Here is a 20,641-nt window from a genome sequence, read left to right as displayed (position 1 = left end):
AACTGTAGAGAGAATATAAAGTAGTCCATGGGTCCCTCTACTAACCCAAGCAGCTTTGAGATCTTCACTGCAATTGTATGTCTCAGTGACCAGGGTGTAGCCTTGTGTTTGTAAAGGCTTGGAGATTTTCCACGAAGGAACACAGAGCATGAAGTTAAATTAGTATTAAAATAATCTTATTCAACTTTATACCTATGGATAAGACAACTGCACGATCACATATGGCATTCTAAAGTTGAATACTACTTCTCATGGTAAATCACCAACAAAGACTGCAACAGTTTGCACTAACAAAGATGTGTCATCATGCAGATTTTTATTTAATATACTGACTTTTTCAATAAACAGAAAAAAACCCTCACAATAATTACCATAAGCAAGTCAAATCTTGTGGCCTCTTGCAGATCATACTAAATTTAAAAGCATGCATCTGCTTACTACTCATTCAGTCATAAAAACAAAACACCTGTTTCTATACTTTCATCCATTAGTTTTGCAATCAGTATATTTGACATTAACAGGCAACCTTCTAATAGACTATAAAACAATTTTAGTGAAGTAAAAAACCTAAGGCTAAACTCTTTAAAAATATCCATCACTGACCATATAACCAGGCTGTTATACACTGCTGTAAGGAGTTAATTCAAATTAATTTTCACATACAAAAAAAGCACTAAGATTTTTGAATACCCTAAAAACGTATGTATATCCTTCAGTCTAGCTTCTACTCTTCTGCATATATAGGCTGTGAGTGTCATTATTATTAAGATAAATTGTTATTTCGTGTTTCAATACCTGAACTGAAACCTACCATATATTTTTATTATTTTCTGCACTTAAGACTGGTCTAAATAAATCTGCAAAAGTACCTAGATATCTCTTTAAAGCGAGGATTTTAGTTGTGGTTACTGAACTTCCAGTAGCCCTATATATATTATAAAAGTTTTCAACATAAAATGATCAGCATCTTAGACAGATTTAATACTGTCCTTTTGTTCAACATTACATAACGATTTAAAATAATAATTTATTCTGCAATTATAAGATACCTACTTTGATTATTTATCCAAGACAACCAAGAACTTACAAACCAGAGCCAGACAAATCACACGTAAATTATTTTGTATCGCTTTCCTCAACAACTGAAATGAACTGAAGACAACCAAGAGTCAGGAAAAATATTTTTATGTTGATCATTTAATAAGTTCTCTTTTGTTTTTCCTCTTTGTCAAGAATAGTCTGTTTTAGACTCAAGGAGGCATCTTCAAACCCAGGGTTTAAATCTAAAACCATCTTGAAATCTTTCAGTGCCTCATCAAAGTGCCCTGTTTCAGAGAGAAGAGAAAGGTGTGGATTATTGTTTTTCTACAGCAAAACAATTTTACAAACTCAAACTGAAAAATAACTGCTTGGTGGATTTACTAAGCATTTCTATTGAATATATTTGAAATTCAAAGCTCTGATCCTCTCATTACTAATCATGTTGTACTTCCACTGAAATCTGTGAAAGTTGTGGTGCTTAGTTTTTCACAGTAGATGTCAGCCTTCTCTGAAGAAAAGGACCCAGGGGTTACAGTGGATAATAAACTGAATAGGAACCAGCAGCATACCCTCATGAAGAAGGCTAACAGCACACTGGGCTGCATTAGTAGGAGCATTGCCACAGATCAAGGGAAATGATTATTCCCCTCTATTCAGCACTGGTGAAGCCACATCTGCAGTATTGGGTCCAGTTTTGGGTCCCCCCCTGTTTCAGAAAGGATGTAGACAAATTGGAGAGAGTCCAGCAGAGGGCAACAAAATAGCTAGGAGGCTGAGGCACGTGACTTCTGAGGAGACGGTAGGGGAACTTGGCTTATTTAGCCTGGAGAAGAAAAGACCGAGGGGGGATTTAATAGCAGTTTTCAGCTACCTGAAGGGTGGTTCCAAAGAGGATGGAGCTGGACGGTTCTCAGTGACGGCAGATGACAGAAAAAGGAGCAATAGTCTCAAGTTGTGGCAAGGGAAATTTAAGTTAGATATTAGGAAGAATTCTCGCCAGGAGCGTAGTGAAGCACTGGAACAAGTTATCCAGAGAGGTGGTGGACTCTCCATCCTTGGAGGTTTTTAAGACCTGGCTAGACAAAGCCTTGGCTGGGATGATCTAGCTGGGGATGGTCCTGCTTTGAGCATGGGGCTGGACTAGATGTCCTCCTGAGGTCCCTTCCAACCCTCATCTTCTATGATACTACGATTCTCAGATCCTAAACCCTGATGTATTGTATTGATGCATAAGGGATGTGCTAATGTAATTCAGTTACAAATGTAACTGAATCTTGCATGACTATTTTCAGTATCTTGCATGACTATTTTCTATTACTGATATCGAAGACAAAAAATACAGAAGCACATTAATTCATATCAATGACAAAGATTCATTAGGAGTTACTGAATTTGGCCAGCTGCTGTATAAACTGAACAGAACAAAAATAATGTATCACGGCTTACTTTGAACTTGTATACTGATGGCAGATTAAATGCAGTTCACATGATACTAAGAAACGTATTGTGGTAGACATAAAATGATGAAGCCTCAGGGAGCTCTGACCTCATTTTGCCCCTGTGACGAAAATCTACATACAATTACCATATTCCTATGAATAGATGTTTTTGAATTTAAGATGCAACCAAATGTTCTAGCTCTCAACTTTAACAAATTAAATAATGACATATTTAAATTAACTGAACCTCTATGATATACAATAGACTTTTTTTTTTTTTTTTACTTGATTTTAAGGTGCAAGCCATTTTCAGAAGAAATAATTTGTTTTAACGAGAGTTTTATATTTGAAACAATCTGGTTATTCCCAAATCACTCTCTTTTTGGTCCATGCAGAATCCTGGCAGCATGAGGTGCAGTGAGGGTTTACAGCACAACCCAAATCTCAGTGAAGGAAGTCAGTGGAAATGCTGCCGTAATGACCACTGCACCCTGTTCAGCTTCAGGAACAAAGATGATGCTTTTTTTGGACTAAGATCCACGTTCTGTCACTGATTTTCTTTATGACCATCACTTCCCTTTCACACAATTACTAGGCAATTGCCACACTACACAGTGAGCAATGGCCAAACAGAATGACTGAAAAACAATTTAGTATCTCCTTGCCTTACACCATCTCTTTCTCTCTTTTAACCATACTTAAATAGGTTTTACTGTTGCTAGACAATGCATATAGGTTTAATAATAAAGCTAACTTCACCAAAATCAATGGAGTGGAACAGATGGGTGAACTATTCAATGGAAATACTCAGGACCTATTGCTCTCCCTCATGTGTACCCAAAAGGAAAGCCAAACAGCAAAACAAACTGTAAACTGCTGTTTCACGCAACATCAATTTATGCCAAGGAAAGCTACCGTTTACTTGGTGGGTCACTCTGCTCCGCATCCCAATGTCAGACAAGCACTATACAAACAAACATATTGCGGGGGAGTGGCAAAAGCCAGTTCCTGTTTTCTTTTGAAGCAAAATTACTCCGAACGGTGATTCGGAAGGGCTGCCTGACCTCTGTGTCACTCCAGTTTTACACACTGGAGTAGTTCCCCTGGCTTGATCCTGGAGCTTCAGAGCCCCTCAGTTTGCAGCACATCGCAATTAGCACAGAAGACAGCAAAGTTATGAAAGTGAATAAAAACATTTTCCATACCTAGCCTATACAATATTAATCCTCTGTTATAATACGGAATTTCAAAGTCTGGCTGTGTTCGAATGGCCGAGGTGTAGTCATCCATCGCTTCATAGAAGTCAACTCTTAAGTACTTGATCTGTCCCCGGTTATTAAATGCGGTCGCAAGGTCCCGAGCAGCACATTCGCTTAAGATGAGAAGAGAGCGAGAGAGCTCCGTTAGGATTCACGATGCGCTTACAAAACATATCCAAGAGGACTATTCTCAGGTCCTTAAACTACGGCATACCCTCAGCTTTAGGGGTGTTGTTCGCTTGAGGAAACCTCCAGAACTTCTTTAAGCGCTTTCTAAAGATTTGTAAAATTATTCTGGCGCAACACTACGATGGAAATTCACAGATGTAAAGAAGTTGTTATCGGCCGTTGGTACGAGGGTGACGACATCCGACTTGCCGTCCCAGAACAGGCCACTTACGCTGGACTTCCCAAAGTCGTATCGACTCGGACAAGCCAGATGCAGTACGAGGTGCGCTCCTCTCGGCGCTCCCCCTCGGCGCGCTTGTTTTGAACCTATGGCCCTCGCTCCTGTCCCTTTTGTGGGGGGTTACAGCCAAAGGATGGTGGGTGGGTTTCTTCCATCCCCACGTTTGCCACCGATCCTAAAGACTCTGTCCGTGGGGCAGGAGGCAGGACAGCCCCAGGGGACCACGTGGCCCAGGCCAGGCGCAACCACAGCTGCTCCATTCAGAGAAGTGGGGGAGGGGCCAAAGAGTCCGCGCCTGCGCACTGCCCCCACGGACGCCCCCACAGGATCTTCTGCGCACGCTCCAAGCGCCAGGGAGGGACACGCGAGGGGCGGAGTCCACGCGACTCACCTGGAGGGGGCGGAGCCCCCGGCGGCGCATGCGCAGTCCTCGATAAAGCGGCTGTACAGCGCCTCGGCTGCCTCGAACTGCTGCTCGCGGAAACGCGCATGCGCAGCCCGCAGCAGCTCGGGGTGCCGGCGACCGCGCTCCCGCTCCATGCCGGCGGATGGGGGACGGGTCACGTTCCCATAACAACCGTCCGCCGGCGCTCGAGCTGGCACCGCTCGACTTCCGGGTCCCGCGCGGCGTCAGGAGCGTACGGCGCATGCTCCGCGCGCCGGGGGCGTCTCCACGCCTTACGTAGGACAGTGACATAAGCAGACACTTGAAGGGGCTGCCTTTTATTAGCGCGGCCGCGTGGTGGGGGCGGAGTCAGGCGGGCGTGAGACCGGCTCGCGTTTGAAACCTGGTGCGAGACTCCCCGCTGAGCGGCGCCCGGCACGGAGCCGTGCCCCGCGGCGCGCGGGGAGCAGGGCGCCACCTGGCCCAACCTGCTGCGCGGAGGTCGGCCTTTGAAGTTTGGCAGGGGCGGGAGCACGGCCCGCAGGTGTCCTGATCGGTGGGGGACCCCCAAAGGCTGGATACTAACGGCTTCGTGGCAGCAGGTTGCTGCTTTAGGGAATGCTCGCCGGTAGCCTACTTGCTGGACCATCAAGGCTACAACATTGCATAGAAAAACGTTTTATTTAAGAAATGTATTACAACAATACAATATAGTTACCAAATGTATATTATAAAGCATTTCCATACAGAAAGAAATAAAAGAAGGAAGAGTTAACTCCTGGATACCTGCAGTTAACTTAAAACAAAACAAGCTACCCCATATAATTTCTCTAAAAAAAGAAAGAAAAAAGTTCATAGTGTGCTTTTGAAAAATACCAGCCTGACAAAACCGATTTGCTCTTTTTCTGTACAGAGCATGTACAACATGGACAACAGCCGCTCAAGCTTCCCCAGGCTGTCCTGTCGCTGTAGCTCAGTTGTACCGGCACAGGGGGACAGATCACCTCCGAGGATGTTGTAATTACCCTGTCTCCGCATCCCTGCTCTCTCCACTTATACCAGTACACAAGGAAGACAGTTATGACAGCGTGATACAGACATATCTGCCCACAAAGAAAAAAGGCAATTAACTTGTAACATGTAGTTCTCTAATGTTTTTCTTTTATTACTAACATTAATTGATTCAACCTCATTACTTAAGGGTGAAATATCTGAAAGAGGTGGGGAGAACTAAAGCTGCAGATTCCAAACTACAGCTTCTTTGCTGATGAGCTTGTTTGGCTCTTTTGTACTGTGCTTGTGAATATATTCAACAAAAGAATACAGCATCAATTATCCGCTTTAAGTACATCTACTAGTATGTTCGTTATAGTAGAAAAATACCACAAATGTAAAAAACAATGATGAGGGTTGCAGTGGGTGCTGTTTAATACTGGACCTTACTGGACGAAGAGTTGCAGAACTCTTGGGTTGAGCGTTGATTGAACTTATGACCCCAAAGGCTCAGTGACCGACTTGTGAGTTTATGGACATGTGCAGTCAGCCCTATGCAACTTGGGGTGGGAAAATGCTACCACTGTTGGGTATGGTACCAAGCACCTACCTGAGATAACTGACCCCCGGATTGGTCAGTGGAGCGACTGGCGTGTGACTGACACCCGTCCTATCTGAGTGACTAGGTGAATGGAAGATTGACAGAAGTGGAGCGATCAAAAGGATGAAACAGGGCTGATTGTGAGAGTGAGTGAGAGGTGGGTGTGATGAGAGTGGGTGAGAGCTGGGGCAGCTGATGAGGGCCGGGGCGGCCAATATCCCCTCTTTCCTCGAGTCCTCTCTGCGTATATTGTGATCACTTGGAACTGCTGCTGTATTGTGTATGTAAGCTGCTAAGGGCTGTGCGTGTCTTGTGTTGTAGCCTAGATGAGAATATTAAGCTGTTCTGCGCCTGTGACCACTAGGCTGTTGCAAGTCTGAGAAAAGCTGTACTTTGATCTCTACTTTGCGTGTGTAGTACTGTATAAACTTGGTACTGTTCTTTATACTGCTTACCTGTTGTTTTGTATTTCCTCTCTTGGATTATAAAATAGTCTAGTTCTTGAATCATTCACTTGAGTCTGTGGTTTCTTGGTTACTAACTAATATTCAGTCAGCTAGAGCTGGGCTTTAAGCTTACGGCCAACATTTGAATAGGCCCCCACCATTCAATTAGAGGAACAAGATTTACATAATTAGTGTGTCTTCCTCAACAGACTCATTTCCATTTTTTTTCTTCAAGGGTTCACCTATATATTTGGGAAAAACTAATAACTACTGCTGCTTAATACTACATTGATGACTCAATGTAAACAGCCTGAGAAAGGTGGATGTTGAATATCTGTTTGTAAATTTAGGTCCAGTTTACAATAAGAAAAAAGGCTCTTAGCCTCAACCACTTCATACAAATGTCACTTAACAAATCTTTTTCTTATGACAGACTGCACCTTCTTTGTTCTCTTGCACTTCTTTCTCGAGATTTTTCTCTGCTAATAACAGTAGTATCCTGTAACCGTATACTACCTGAATTACATTAAACAAGCAACAACAGAATCATTACATTTCAAAGTATGCTCTTATGTTTATCAGTCTGAGACATAACAAACATACATATACCTTTGTTTTTCTTACTAAGCTACTGAGCTATGGCATAGAGGACAAAAGTTATAATTGCTTATTTCTTGGGCTTGTACACAATGCTTGCACACATTGCACATCCAGAACTGATACTCTGTGATAGGTCTTCCTGTTGCAACACATGTTGGAAGTTTTCCTTCTCCACTACTGAAACAGAAAGGAAAAAAACTAATTGTAACTTTAAAACATTCTAAAATAACAACAAATATTTGTTTCAGGAGTCATCTGGATAAGGGAAGTGGATACATAGCTCCATATTAAACCTATATATTTGGGGCACATTTACACGAGACATTTACTGCACAGTTGACTAATCAGCTGTTCAGTACATGTCTTCACATCTACATCTGTGCTCCTCTTAGGCTGGAATGAACTAATTTACTCTGCAGCAGGATAGTACTTATAAATGCAAGTGCTATCCTGCTTTGGAGTAAAAAACTCTGCAGCAGCACACATGTAGACACTACCCAGCTGGCTGGGACATAAGGGTGAATCAGTGCAGGGAGTGCCTGCCAGCTAGCCCCATACTGATGCACCCTTATGCCCCAGCCAACCCCTCTGCAGCACGTTGGGCCAGAGGGAGCAGTCCCAGGTGGGGGGTGGAGGGAGTAGATCAAGGCCCCTGCAGTGAGGGAGGGAGTGGGGAAGAGGCAGGTGCTGCTCAGCCAGGGCAGGATGGGGTGCAGGATGGAACCACAAGCAGCTCGTCCGGGGGGCGGTGCGGCAAGGGAGCGGGTCCCACTGCTGTGCACACCCCGGGACAGCATGGGGGGGGTAGGGCGTGTGCCCCCAGATCTGCACATGGGCTGAGGCAGGCTGCTGCTGTGGGCTGAGGCTGGGGCAGTGCCAAGCTCTTCCTGGCAGGGGGGAGGAGAGATGGGGCTGGGTCAGGCTGTGTTCAGGGCAGGCAAAGGCGCTGGGGGGGAGGGTTGGGGAGGCTACAGGAAATTTTGGGGTGGCTGCATTCCCTTCCCTCCCCCCCCGTAGCCCACTCCCAGAGCCGCAGCCCACTCCCAGAGCCGCCCCACCACCCGCCTTGAGGGCAGCCCAGCCCAGCCCAGCCCCCACCTGCATATGTGGGTTCATATGTGATTGGGGAGCAAGTGGTCTTGTGAGCCCTTGACTGAGATTGATTGTAAGGGCTTGTGAGAAGATCGGTGGTGTGTGTATCTGTGAGAGTCGGCACTGTTTGATCTGAGGGAAGGGTCCAACTCCCAGGAAATCACTAAGCTGTGGAATGACTCCCTCCATACGTGAATGCATCTGCCCGTGTACCTGCCATTCGTTGTGAGGGTAAAGTATCACCTACCCTTGAGTCTGAGGTGCTTAGTATCCATCTGGGAAAAGGCGGAGAAATCCTCAGTGAGTGACTAGAGGCTGAAGTAGCAATCTTAGCCTCCACACTAGGCCTTCAGTGCTCTGGATCGCCTTCTGGCAGTAATTTAATGGTGGTGTTTGGCTGTTACTGGTAAATACTGTACAGACTGTTTTACCTTATGATTGCTATTTGTTTTTATTGTTAGTACTGGTAGTGACTGGGCTTGTTATAATATATTTCCATTGATCTTATATCCAACTGTCTTGTAATCACTGGTTTATTGCCCTCTGGGTGGGGCCAGGCCATAGGTTTATACCCAGGGAAAAGTCCCTTTTAGGCCCACCAAAAATTTAATTGGCAGGGTAAAAGGCATAACAACCCTCTGGGCTTATTCAGTGCAGAGACCCTGCTGGTTTCCTGTCAACAATTTCAGCAAAAAATTTTAACGTTAACCAAAAAACTAAATAATAGCCTACCTCTCTAAAAGGCCATCCAGATCCGATTTTTTGCTATGCTTAGGACAGTGCTTAGTGAATATTTCCAGTGCAAGATCTTCATACTGCTGCTTCTGTTCTGGGCTAAGGGTTTCTAAGGACTCGAGTTTAACAAAGGCTTTTGAACAAATACCAAATGCTCTATTGCCACATGCACACAGAGCCAGAAGGGAATAGATTTCAACTGCAGGGATAATGTCTTCATAATCTCGCAGATGAAGAGCTACAAAAAGAAAAGAATAAGACAGCTACAATATATTGCTTCAAAAAGGCACACATATAAAGGGAGACTTCCCATCACATCACTGCTATGAAAATGCTAGAGCATGCCTAGTTCAACCTGTTTTAAAGAAACAACTTGTGTTTGTTTAAGAACTGAAAAAGAGTCCCTGTACCCTACCTTTTAGTTCTTAGCCTTTCATAAAAAGAAGTGGAGAGCACCATCTGCCCAGCTGACTCCTACTGATTCTAGTACAGTACCGACCTAGGAGCAGCACAGCTGTGAGCTTCTGGCATACCATATTCAATCAACAGAGGTGCATAGTCATTACAAATACCAGGTATGGACAGACCTTTATCTGGAATGGTTTCAAAAGGAGACGGGGAGTTGCTGCTGCTCCGAAGCACGTACAAGCTGTTATGCTATAACTGTTAATGTGCACAAACCCTGATCCAAGCAACTGTAGCTGAATAGCTTTAACTTTAATCCTGCTTCGTCCAGAGTTAAGGTTGGAGCCAATTTGCTACATATTCATGGCTCCCAGATAACTGGCACAGCATAATAGCTGCTGCAAGGTCTGGAGCAAGAGTTCCCACTCTGCTTTTTGAAACTGCTCCAGATACAGGCTTGTCCACGCTTTAGGGGGATTATTTAATCTGATAAAATAGCTAGTTACAAATTCCATTTCAGACCTCTATATTTGGTAATATTGGCAATTCCCCTTTAAAATTACTGTATTTTCTGACATAAAACCTTCATCTTTCCCCGCAAAACCACCTGGGAAAAATCAGGGTGCACATTATATATGTGAGAAAAAGGATCCCCATGGGTCCAGAAACTGGGTGGGGGCAGCAGCATGAGTAAGCAGTGGTAGTATTTAATTGCAATGTCTCAGAGCTGTGGCAGTTACCACTAAGAGTAACACATACCATATATTCTCACATGTAGCATACCCATGTATATTATATGCACCTTGATTATGAATAAAGCCTAAAGAAAAAAAAAGATCTTTGACTGAAGTAACTGGGAGCAGCGGCAATTCCCACTGTGGCAGTTTCTCCTTCTTCCCCCCCGACTAAATTTCCATCAGGGGAAAAGGGAAGAGAAGCCTCCCTATGCATCTGCACACTGGATCACACCAGGACAAGGAGCTGGCCTGTGGCCAGACCCAGCATACCAAGTCTGACCTTGTACACTGACTCCAGAACCACATGCCAGGTTGGACTGGCGTGCTGAGTCCAGGATCATGTTACCTCCAGATCCACTACATAGGGATTGACCCAGCTCCGAACCCAGCATGCAGCCCTAGACCCAGCGTGCAGGCTCAGAGCCAGCATGTGGCTCCATGGGCCCCATCAAGCACACGGGCTGGCAGCAGGTTTGGGAACAGGCCTGGCTCCCTAGCTGCTGCCAGTTACCTCAGTTAAAGATGCTTTTTTTTCCCTTTAGCCTCCCATTCATAATCAAGGTGCATACAATACACAGGGGTGAGCTATATGTAAGAATATATGGTACTTGTTGCTCAAACTGACATCTTTTCCCTTCATTTTGGTGATTGTTACAATACTCTGTTAATTACATTATTTCAAGTTCTAAATCAGCAGCAACAGCAGCAGGCCAGATGTAACTTGCTTGGGTCGGTGGGTGGGGAGGGGAGGCAGTACTTCTGGCTGCCATTGCTACAGCTGCTTCTCCCTGATGCCAGACCACAACACAGGCAAAACACCCTGCTCCCTACTCCCCACAGCCCTGGGCTCTGTGGACCAGATCCAGACCAAGTACTGTATGTTACCAACTCCTCTTCTAAATCACAGGAATCAGGCCCAACCAAAAGAAAACACAGCAAGTATAAGGAGTAATTTGTGGGGCTTACAGAATAGTTTAAATTTTCTAACCATCTATACAGCAGAGAAACCTTACCTGTTTTCATTGCTGTATCTACATAACCTTCATAGAGCTGTCTTTGTGTAAGTAGGAAAAAATGATAAGCCTCAGCTCCCCTCCAGGCATTATCTGTGAAGCGATTAGCTGAAGAGAGAACATCTTCCTCCAGCAATCCAGCTAAAGCTGAAGTAGCCTTAAAAAAATCATCACATGTAAGACTTTGTTGAGTACAAAGACACTACCACCTCCCGTTTCTTACACTAATGCTTCTATTGATGCATCTCAAAACAGCATTCATATTTTGTGCAGCTGCATCACATTACAGAATCATACTGAGTTTGGTCTACCAAGATTCCCAAATCCTTTTCCACAGTACAGCTGTGCTTAGTACCTATCTGGGAAAAGGCAGATAAATCCTCAGTGAGTGACTAGAGGCTGAAGTAGCAATTTTTGAAATTTTGTCCCTGCGGGCTCTTGCTATTTCCTGGTATGCTTCCTTGCTGACCTTCCCATTTTTCCATCGCCTGTATGCTTTCCTTTTCCATTCGAGGCATTTTAGCAGCGCCTTGTTCAGTCACATTGGTCTCTTGCCATTTTTGTGCTTCCATTGTGTCAGGAAAGTTTCTTGTTGGGCTTCCAATACTGTGTCCCTTAGAAGTTCCCAGCCCTCCTATGCAGCTTTATCCTTCAATCCCATGTCTATTAGCTCCTTAAGTCAGATGAAATCCACCTTTTTTAAATCTAGCATCCTAATTTTGCTGACCTAATTCTTTCCCCATCTCAGGATCTGGAAGTCTGTAGTATTGTGATCACTTTATCCTATGTTACCCAGCACCTTCACATCCTCCACCAATTCTTCCGTGTTAGTCGGGACAAGATCCAAGATCGGTGATCTCCCCTGGTTGTATTCTCCACTTTCTGGAACAGAAAGTTGTCCTTCACACAAGTCAGGAACCAGCTTGACATTTTATGTTTGGCTACATTGTTTTTCCAGCAGATGTCTGGAAAATTGAAGTCTCCCACCAGTACCAGCAAATAGCAGCAAACAGGCAGAGCCCTTTTCTCCCCAGGACTACCTGGGGTGACAAGGAATAATGATAATAAACTGATGGAGAATAGGTTTAGGTTAGAGATCAGATGGCAATATTTTATAGTTAGGGTGGCCAAAACCTGGAACCAACTTCCCAGGGAAGTGGTCCTCGCCCCTACCTTGGACAAATTCAAGAGCAGGTTGGATGATCACCTGTCTGGGGTCTTGTGAACCCAGCATTCATTCCTGCCTGTGGCAGGGGGTCAGGCTAGATGATCTGTTCAGGTCCCTCCTGACCCTAGCTACTATGAAACTATGAAACCATATCACAGCTCTTGGATAGATTTGTCACCTGCTTGAAGAGTGCCTCATCCAACTTCTCTTCCTCATTTGCTGGCCTATAATAAATCCCCACCATTATATATCTTTCACCTTTTATCTTCTCCCAGATGCATTCTGCTTTGCTGTCTTTTTCCTTCTGAACCAGGGAACAAGTGCATGTGTTATTTGATCTACAAGGTAACACCACCACCTTTTCTCCCACCTGTCCTTCCAAAACATTGTACCCTCAACATTGACATTCCAGTCATAAGAGCTGTCCAACAAGCTCTCAGTGATGCCAATGAGTTCATAGTTCTTTTCACAGGCTGCAACTTCCAGCTCATCTTGTTTATTGTATACATGTATCAGATGCATTTTGACCTCCTCACTTTCCTGTTGCATCACTTGTTGCAGTCCTGTAGCTCTGGCCCTTTCCCAGAGCTGAGTTGCTTCTTCAAGTCTGTTCCTCTCTGGACTATGTGCTCTGTTGCTAGAGTTTTGATCACCATCCCTCATGAAACCTAGTTTAAATCCACAGTGTCACAAACACTCTGAACTGTTGTGGTCTTTCTGAGTTCTTTGCAACACAAGAATTGCTCTATTTTTCTTTAAAAAGTGAGGAAAAGCTAAGAGCTATTATTTTCTAAGAGGTGCCTTGAGTCCAATAATGCTGAGAACCACTGGTGTATATGAAGATGGAAATTTAATGAATATGAGAACTATTTTTTCTAGTTGCGTTCCCATACTGCACACACTAACTTACCTGACCCAGCTGAGTTATAGGCAGTATTTCTTGATCTATGTACTAAATCCCTTTTGAAACTGGTATATCATTCCTACCAATCGCTTCATACCAAGCACAAAAAACCCTGGATTCATCTGTGAGAATCCCGTCATAACATTCAAAGGCTATTTAAAAAAAATAAATGTTAAAAAACACAATTTAGCTATTTCCAAATAATGTTTTTAAGCAGCATGCTCCTTTATAAATCTTAGGAAGAAATAAAAACATGTCAGAAATAAGAGACTATTTTAAAATAATATTATATCCTTTCATTTGTTTACTCTGATGGATGATACATATTAGGCATTTATAAAACTGCTGGGAAGTATTTGATATACTTTACCTCTGAACTCTTTCCTTTTACTTTTCCCCTTTGTACATTCTTCACTTGTTCATGGTATTGTTCTACAAGTAAAGCTGCTAATACATAAAGCTTTTTAACTCGCAAAGGTTTAGTCCTTTTCTTTGCTTCTTCATCTGCAATCTTAAAGAAATAAGGACCATAAAAATATTTCATTTTTTTTGACAATTACACACTAAATGACATCTGGTGTTTTTACCACGGTAAAAGAAACAGCTTTAGAAATAATACAATCTAAACGTTTGCTGTGGCAATATAAACATTAATGTAGCCTTTGTAATTTCAAAAAAATACGAACAGGATTTTCTAAACTTAAATATATAGAGACTAGCCAACTGCCTACCAAGAATGCCCTGCTGGCCTCACCACCTCCCTCCTCCTTCTGTCCACTCTGTTGCAAATAAAGTGTGACAGACAGACAGGCAGGCCTAAGCTTTTATAATATTAAAACACTCTGTAACCACCACTGAACTTACTCTACTTCTGAAGTTTAACAGCACAGCATGACTGGAAGTAAAGAATACCTCAAACCTAACTCTGACTTGCACTACACAATGATGTAATGGTTTTATAATTAGCATGTCTTATACACCTCTAACACCTGTTTGTTCCCTGAAAATAGTTAACAATGGAAAATTCAAAGTGCAGTACATAAAACTAACTGTTGACACCTACACATGCTATTGCTAACTATCCTGTATTACTCAGAATTAAAGAGGAGCCTTGAATACCTTGAACATGAGTTTGGCAGCATCGAAAAAATAATTGGCCTTACGATAGAGTTCTATGGCATCAAGGATTTTATTCTTTTCCAGTAAATGAGATGCATATCTAGCGAGAAGTGATCCAATCTCTTTCATATTGTGATTTTTAGCCAGCTCAACAGCTTTATTCCACTGGAAACAAGAGCAATCAGTTATTCGGTTTTACAAGTTTTTAGTTACATCCTCAATAAACTACAATAATCTTCTTAGTCAAAGCATTCCATCATATTATAAGAAAACAGAAGTTGTGATTTTAATAAGCAAAACCTATAGTAAATTATTTTTTTTGTAACTGCCAGAATTGAATCTTCTGCAGAAAAGCTCTGAAACAGCTCAGAGCGTATCCAACAGAAGTAAAACAATTCAGAACTAAACTGGATCGTGGAAAAACTTTTAAGTTTAAATTAGCAAATCTATTTGTCTTATTTCTACAAACCAAACACTTCCTACAGATTTTTTATGTATTCTTTTTAACAAGGAAAATACACTTAGAGGTATGGCATTACTTGTTTATGTCTGGCTTCACTTCTTTATGGATAAAAGTTGACCAAATCCTGGAGGTCCTTATTCAAATTTTACTAAATTGTGATACCCAAATTCTTTGTCAACTATAAACCTTTATCAACAATAAAGGAAGTTGTACAAGGACCGAATTCAGCTTGTGATTTGCTCCCATATATGCTTAGTGTTCTAAGAATTTTATTTTCATTTTACTTGCTTTTAACTGCATGTGGTACCCAAAAAGGATTAAAGGAAGCATACTGGATCAGAAAAGTGGCTATTAAGTACTGTTCCTCAAGCAGCCACCTAGTACTAACAGTCACATAAGAGATGGTGTAAACCCTCCACCGCAGGCACCCAACCAACTGTGGAGAACAGTAGTTAGGAGATAATACAGTACTTGTGTGTGCAATTGCTTCTTAACCCCAGCAGCTATTACTTTACAACCTAATGGTATTCTGGCCAGGCAAAATGTGAATTTGAAGAACTTTATCCACTAAAGAAATAAAAAACATAAAGAGTTGGAAAAACTTTGTACTGCAGCTATTCTAAATCTACTTTTAGAGTTTTAGAGTTACTATGCCCGATCCCACATCAGCTTCTCTCCTGAGATTTCAATAAGGGTTGTCATACCAAAACGCACGCTTGCCTGCTGAGTCGCATAAGCTGATATCATTGAGGACCAGTGGAACTGTCAACTAAAGCAGTTCTGTGGTCTAACTACTCTAGTATTTTGTCTCAGTGACTTCAGAGAAGGGGCAAAACACCCAGTAAAAGCCAAGATCCTCGCCTGCCAGGTGTAAAACAATACACCCTCTAGGATGGCTTCTTCCTAGTCTCCAATAATTAGTGATAGGTTTAAAAACTGGAGTATGAGTTTTAGAAGGATTCTGAATACACATTATATGATTAAAACGGACTGAAATCTAACTGTGGACCAACATGAAAAATCTCATTATTAATCCTCCAACCCAATACAATACCACCTTTTATCATCATTGTCTTACCTGATTGAGATGGACACAGGTATCTACTGCGTCCTTTGAGCGATTACATTTCAGAAAGGCAGACACAGCTTGGTCACACATCCCCACTCTCACAAACATATGAGCTATATCCTGCAAAAGATATCAGAATCCTGCTACCATTTCTTTCTAGATTTGCAGGACACCATTTTAGTAATGAATGCTACTACAATCTCTGTCACTGTATTAATCTTTTTACAGATTCTATAATGCTTCAGTATCGGCGACTGGTACCTCCTGGCTCTGGGGGGGCACCAGAGGCCAATTGTTGACTGGGGAGGTGTCCCAATAGTTGATCGCTGACCCTGGAAGCAGCGGCGGCAAACTGTAAGTGCCACCGGCGCTTCCCAGCGGGAGCATCAGCCAGCACTCCCCGTGCCCCCCCCACCACTCATGTCCCCCGTATGCATCGCCTATGTGCTCCTGTAACCTTAAGGCAGGCAAGTTTGGAAGACAATGGGTAGACATAGGAGGGAAGTGGGGGAAGGGAGGGAAATGTGTGAAGGAATACAAACAGTTAGCTGGAAGCAGGTCATCTGCAGTATCAGATGGCAGGTTCTAATGCATCATAAATCCAATGTCTATATTAAGTCCATGATTTTTTGTATCCAGTAGATTTATGAAGTGAAATTCACAGGCTGTCTACAAAAGGCAGTTTTTTTTAAGTTCCCTTTGAAGATTAGAACTGAGAGATTGGAGAGAGAGTGACTGTCTTGTGAGACGTGGGCACCCACAGGTAATTGGGTATTTTTGTCTTTGATGGATTTTCAGTGTGCATATATTCTGGTGCACAGTTTTTGTTTGATTTCTCCTACATATTTTCCATCAGACCATTTGGTGCACTGGATGAGATATATTACGTTTCTGGAGCCACAGGTGTAAAATTCAAAAATGGTGATGGTCCTGTTGTATGGTGTAGTTACTGTGGGACTGGTGGAGATGCAATTGGCAGGTTTTACATTTCTTGTCCTGGCATGGTCTGGATCCATTTGATGTGGTTTGGGTCATAGGAAGTTTGCTTCCGGTGATGAGGTTAGCGAGGTTCAGGGTATCTCTACCCATTGTCTTCCAAACTTCGACTCACTTGCATTTTCACAAACCTGCTTGTTGTAAATTAGCTTCTTTTCTACCTTGGAGAACACGTAACACCAGTAGAGTCTCCACTGTGCCTGAAAGCTTGCTAAGAACTTTTTTCCAACTATTTAGTTGGTCTAATAAAAGATATCACATCTTCCCAAAGAACCTTGCCTGCCTATGTCCTTAGACCAACATGGCTACAACCAACAACCCTACAGTAACCTTAAGGAATATATTTGCTTTTACAACTTGTTTCTTGGATCTACATTGGCTCAGATTTATTAGTGGTACAGGTAAAAATCTTAGCATTACAGGCACTGAGATGCTTCTTCCTAGGATTTAGTGCCTATATTGGGGAACTTAGCAAACCAGGACGCGGTTGGAAGAGAGAGTTGATCTGAAATAGCATGTTATATTAAAATGCCATTCAATGTAACATAGGCAGACAAGGTTCCTTGGGTGAATGTGATATCTTTTATTAGACCAAGCCAAATGGTTGGAGAATAGTTATTAAGCAAGCTTTCGGGTTCAAAAACCCTTCGTCAGGCGAAGGAAGCTGCAGCAGTTGCTGTGTGCTCTTCCTGGATGGAATGAAAAGTAAAGAAGCCAGGGGCTGGGCTGGGCTGGGCTGGGGAGTCAGTTGCCAGGCGGATTATAATGTATCAATTCAATGTAACGTGATTTGCCTTTTCCAAATACTTTGGAAAGCATATGCAAACTACCAATTTTTCTTAATCCTTACTTAAGACATCACATTAGATCATGCTGACAGGCTCATTCCCTCTTTCAAGCCTCTGGAATAATTCTAACATTCATTTCCATTAACATTACCATTCTTGCTGTGGTGTAGAGACAATATGGCATAGAGACACAAGAAGATAACAATGGCCATTGCTACTACCTGTGAAAGCAGCCATGAAAAATTTTACGGCAAAAAAAACCAAACAAACCAAAAGCAAAAAACTAATGCAAATGAGGCCATGACCAGAGAGTCTTAAAGATACAGCCAGTTCTTATACATACAGGAAGTAACTTGTTATTTTCTGGAAGCGAGTTAGCCAGATTTTCTAGTCCTTGGTAATCTTCTAACATGTAGTAACATTCAGCTAAACGTTCCTGGTTTCTTCCTTGTACATAATACTGAACAGCATTTATCCTAAGAAGAAAAAAAAAGTTACTAATATAAAAATTGCAGATGTTAATAAAGTGCTAACTAAACATAACTTTGTCATTAAACAAATTAAAATATATATTTTGTCAGATTCATATAAATTCACTTTCTTGTGGAAAATATGCTACCCTAGAGCACACTAAAATTTTAGTTTCAAAATGTCCTTAAATAGCAGTATTAATAAGATTTGTTGGCTAGTGTAGGGGTAAGCGTCAAGAACGCTATTATTAGTGTATTGCTCAATCTGTCATGGACCATAAGCAACCACAGATATATTTATAACAATTTCCAGAAATGTGCTCTATTTGAGCGTCACCAATTCTGACTACTCCGCTTTTAACAATTATGGTCTGATCGGCACTGTAGTTGAAGTCAATTGAAAATGCAACAGCTCAACATTTCTGAAAAATTAGGCACTGCATTTTTTTTTTTAAATGTTTAAAGTTACACCCCCAAAAATATGGCCTTCAGTATCTTTGGGGGCCAAGTTCCTTACACAGGCAAAGTTAATGTAGTTTGGGTGGCCTTAAATCTGCATATACCTAATTTGAAGAGTTTGGGTTTAAGATAACTAACAATGTCAGAATTAAGGCAATCTTATTTTTTGCTCTCGTTTTGCTAAGAGCGTCATCATCCTCTTACTAACAACACTCACTATGCTTAAATCCATCTTAACAAAACTATCTGCCTTGATATTTCCTTAATTTTTTTTTTAAGAAGTTTCAGAATTTGTTTAGTGACCCAACTCCCAGCACAGTTGGGATTATTCCTTCCTTCCCTCTTGCAAAAGAACTGTAGGTAATGGTAGGATACATGCCTTAATGAAATCTACTCATTCTGGGTCATGCTCAGTTATTCCTCACTGGCTGACTAGCTTCTTGACTTTTCCCCCACACTGCACGAATCTCAACTAGGGATAGGAGGGAATCTAGCCAATCTCAATTATGAAACAACCATTCTATTTTCTTCTTCAGAGAACCATACCATTTTTGCCTGTCTGCAAAATAGTCTCCAATAGCATTGTGTGCTTGTTCCAGAAGGGCATCATCTGCATCCCCTGAACCTGTTTTCAAAAGCTGCAGTACTCGAAACCAATCTCCCAGTTTGATCCGTAATCCAATAGCAAGGTCTCTATAGATCAGAAAATACTAGATAACAGTAAAAAAACATAAAATAGCCACCAATATTTTGAGAAAAGCCTTCAGAACTACAATCACTACAGATGAACAGCATGGAGACATGAAGCACTTAAGGGACACTGACAGATGTTAAAAAGGTTTGCTCCTGTGGCTAGGAGCCCTGGCAGCTGGGATCTGTGAGGCTGAGAGTTTAATAAACTGATCACGGCTCCCAGCTGCAGGAGCTCACTATGCTGCAGTAGCTGGGAAACTTATCAGCTGATGAGTGGCCCCAGCCTCCAGAGCAGCATATTTTAATTAGGGCTGTCAAACCTTTAAAAAATTTGATCACAGTTCATTACACGATTAAAAAAATTAGTCACAATTAATTGCGATTTTAATCGCACAGATAAAAAGTCAAAATTACACGCAGAAAAACTCAAAATAATGCAAAACTATGCAGGTACTTTGTATGGTTCAGGGGTGGGTATGGGGAAGGGGGGATGAATTTGTGAAGGTGTGGGGGGTTTGGAACCTGGGGAGGAGGGTTGCCCATAGTGGGGTCGAGCCCTGGGAGGGGGGACCCCCACACACCCTGGCAGGATGCCCAAGCTGAGCAAGTGTCTGCAGAGCTGCTCCAGGCCTGGGGCACAACCCCCACCTGAGCACAACCTGCCCTCAAACTAGCAGTGGCGACCACAGACAACCTGGAGACAGCTGCTCCAGCCCCGGCTCCAGCCCGGGCCCAAACTTCCCTGCTTACTTGCTCAGCAGACCCCAGGTGGTTCCAACCTGCCCCGAGCCCCAGGATACCAGACAGCCCCACCACGGCCCAGCAACACTGTCCCCAAACCCCAGCACCACCAGCCCAGCTGCTTGGGGCCCTGGATGGGGGCTGTGGGTGGATATGCCCCATCCCACCTTCCTTCCTTCTGCAGTCACCCAGAGCCCACTTCCCACCAGCACCTGCAAGGATCTGCTGTGGTGGGACTGCCTGGCAGCCTTTGGCCCCACAGCTCAGGTTTGGGGTGAGTTGGGACTGCCTGGGAGCTCCAGCAGGAGCTGCCTCTGGACCTGAGGGTCCCCGCAAATCCCCAATCCAGGCCCCTGGGGAACAAAAGCAACGGCAGCCTTGTACCCCCATGGAGGCAGCCGATGCCCCTCACTCCCAACCCACAGCCCCCTTCCCCCCCACTGCTGCCTCTGACCTGGTGTCCACCCCCCAGCAGGCAGCATGCGCAACCACAGATGACACCATCACATTGAGAAACATTGGGAGATACATGCTCCCCCAGATTTCTATTCCCAGGGGCACAGGGCTATAGCCTAGCTGGACCAGCAGCAGGCAGAAGCCACCTCTGCGGGCCACT

The 20,641-nt window shown here is 43.1% G+C and overlaps 2 protein-coding genes across 3 annotated transcripts in view; both read right to left on the bottom strand.

The window, feature by feature from the left end:
• Positions 1 to 299: 299 nt before the first annotated feature.
• Positions 300 to 4,817, bottom strand: TTC32 (tetratricopeptide repeat domain 32). Its single transcript, XM_006272918.4, has 3 exons — positions 4,540 to 4,817; positions 3,686 to 3,852; positions 300 to 1,325 (listed from the first exon to the last, which is right to left on the bottom strand). The coding sequence occupies exons 1-3, from the start codon at positions 4,686 to 4,688 to the stop codon at positions 1,198 to 1,200; spliced, it is 444 nt and encodes a 147-aa protein (XP_006272980.3). The 5' UTR covers positions 4,689 to 4,817; the 3' UTR covers positions 300 to 1,197.
• Positions 4,818 to 5,195: 378 nt separating this feature from the next.
• WDR35 (WD repeat domain 35) overlaps positions 5,196 to 20,641 on the bottom strand; it is a 70,231-nt gene continuing 54,785 nt past the window's right edge. Inside the window, exons 20-28 of one of the 2 annotated variants that reach the window (XR_009462797.1) lie at positions 19,138 to 19,284; positions 18,006 to 18,138; positions 15,888 to 15,998; positions 14,347 to 14,511; positions 13,598 to 13,738; positions 11,156 to 11,312; positions 8,998 to 9,238; positions 8,513 to 8,634; positions 7,261 to 7,350 (exon numbers count right to left, since the gene is read on the bottom strand). Coding sequence is in view for 1 of the 2 variants with exons in the window: in XM_019481640.2 (XP_019337185.1) it covers positions 7,197 to 7,350; positions 8,998 to 9,238; positions 11,156 to 11,312; positions 13,598 to 13,738; positions 14,347 to 14,511; positions 15,888 to 15,998; positions 18,006 to 18,138; positions 19,138 to 19,284 (1,249 nt within the window). In the remaining variant the exon portion in view is untranslated. Of the gene's footprint in view, positions 7,351 to 8,512; positions 8,635 to 8,997; positions 9,239 to 11,155; positions 11,313 to 13,597; positions 13,739 to 14,346; positions 14,512 to 15,887; positions 15,999 to 18,005; positions 18,139 to 19,137; positions 19,285 to 20,641 lie in introns of both variants that reach the window. The other variant, XM_019481640.2, reaches the window with a different exon arrangement.

Source organism: Alligator mississippiensis, chromosome 1 (genome assembly GCF_030867095.1).
Source record: "Alligator mississippiensis isolate rAllMis1 chromosome 1, rAllMis1, whole genome shotgun sequence".
In the NCBI taxonomy this organism is placed as follows: domain Eukaryota; kingdom Metazoa; phylum Chordata; order Crocodylia; family Alligatoridae; genus Alligator; species Alligator mississippiensis.
This window is presented reverse-complemented; position numbering and strand designations above follow the sequence as displayed.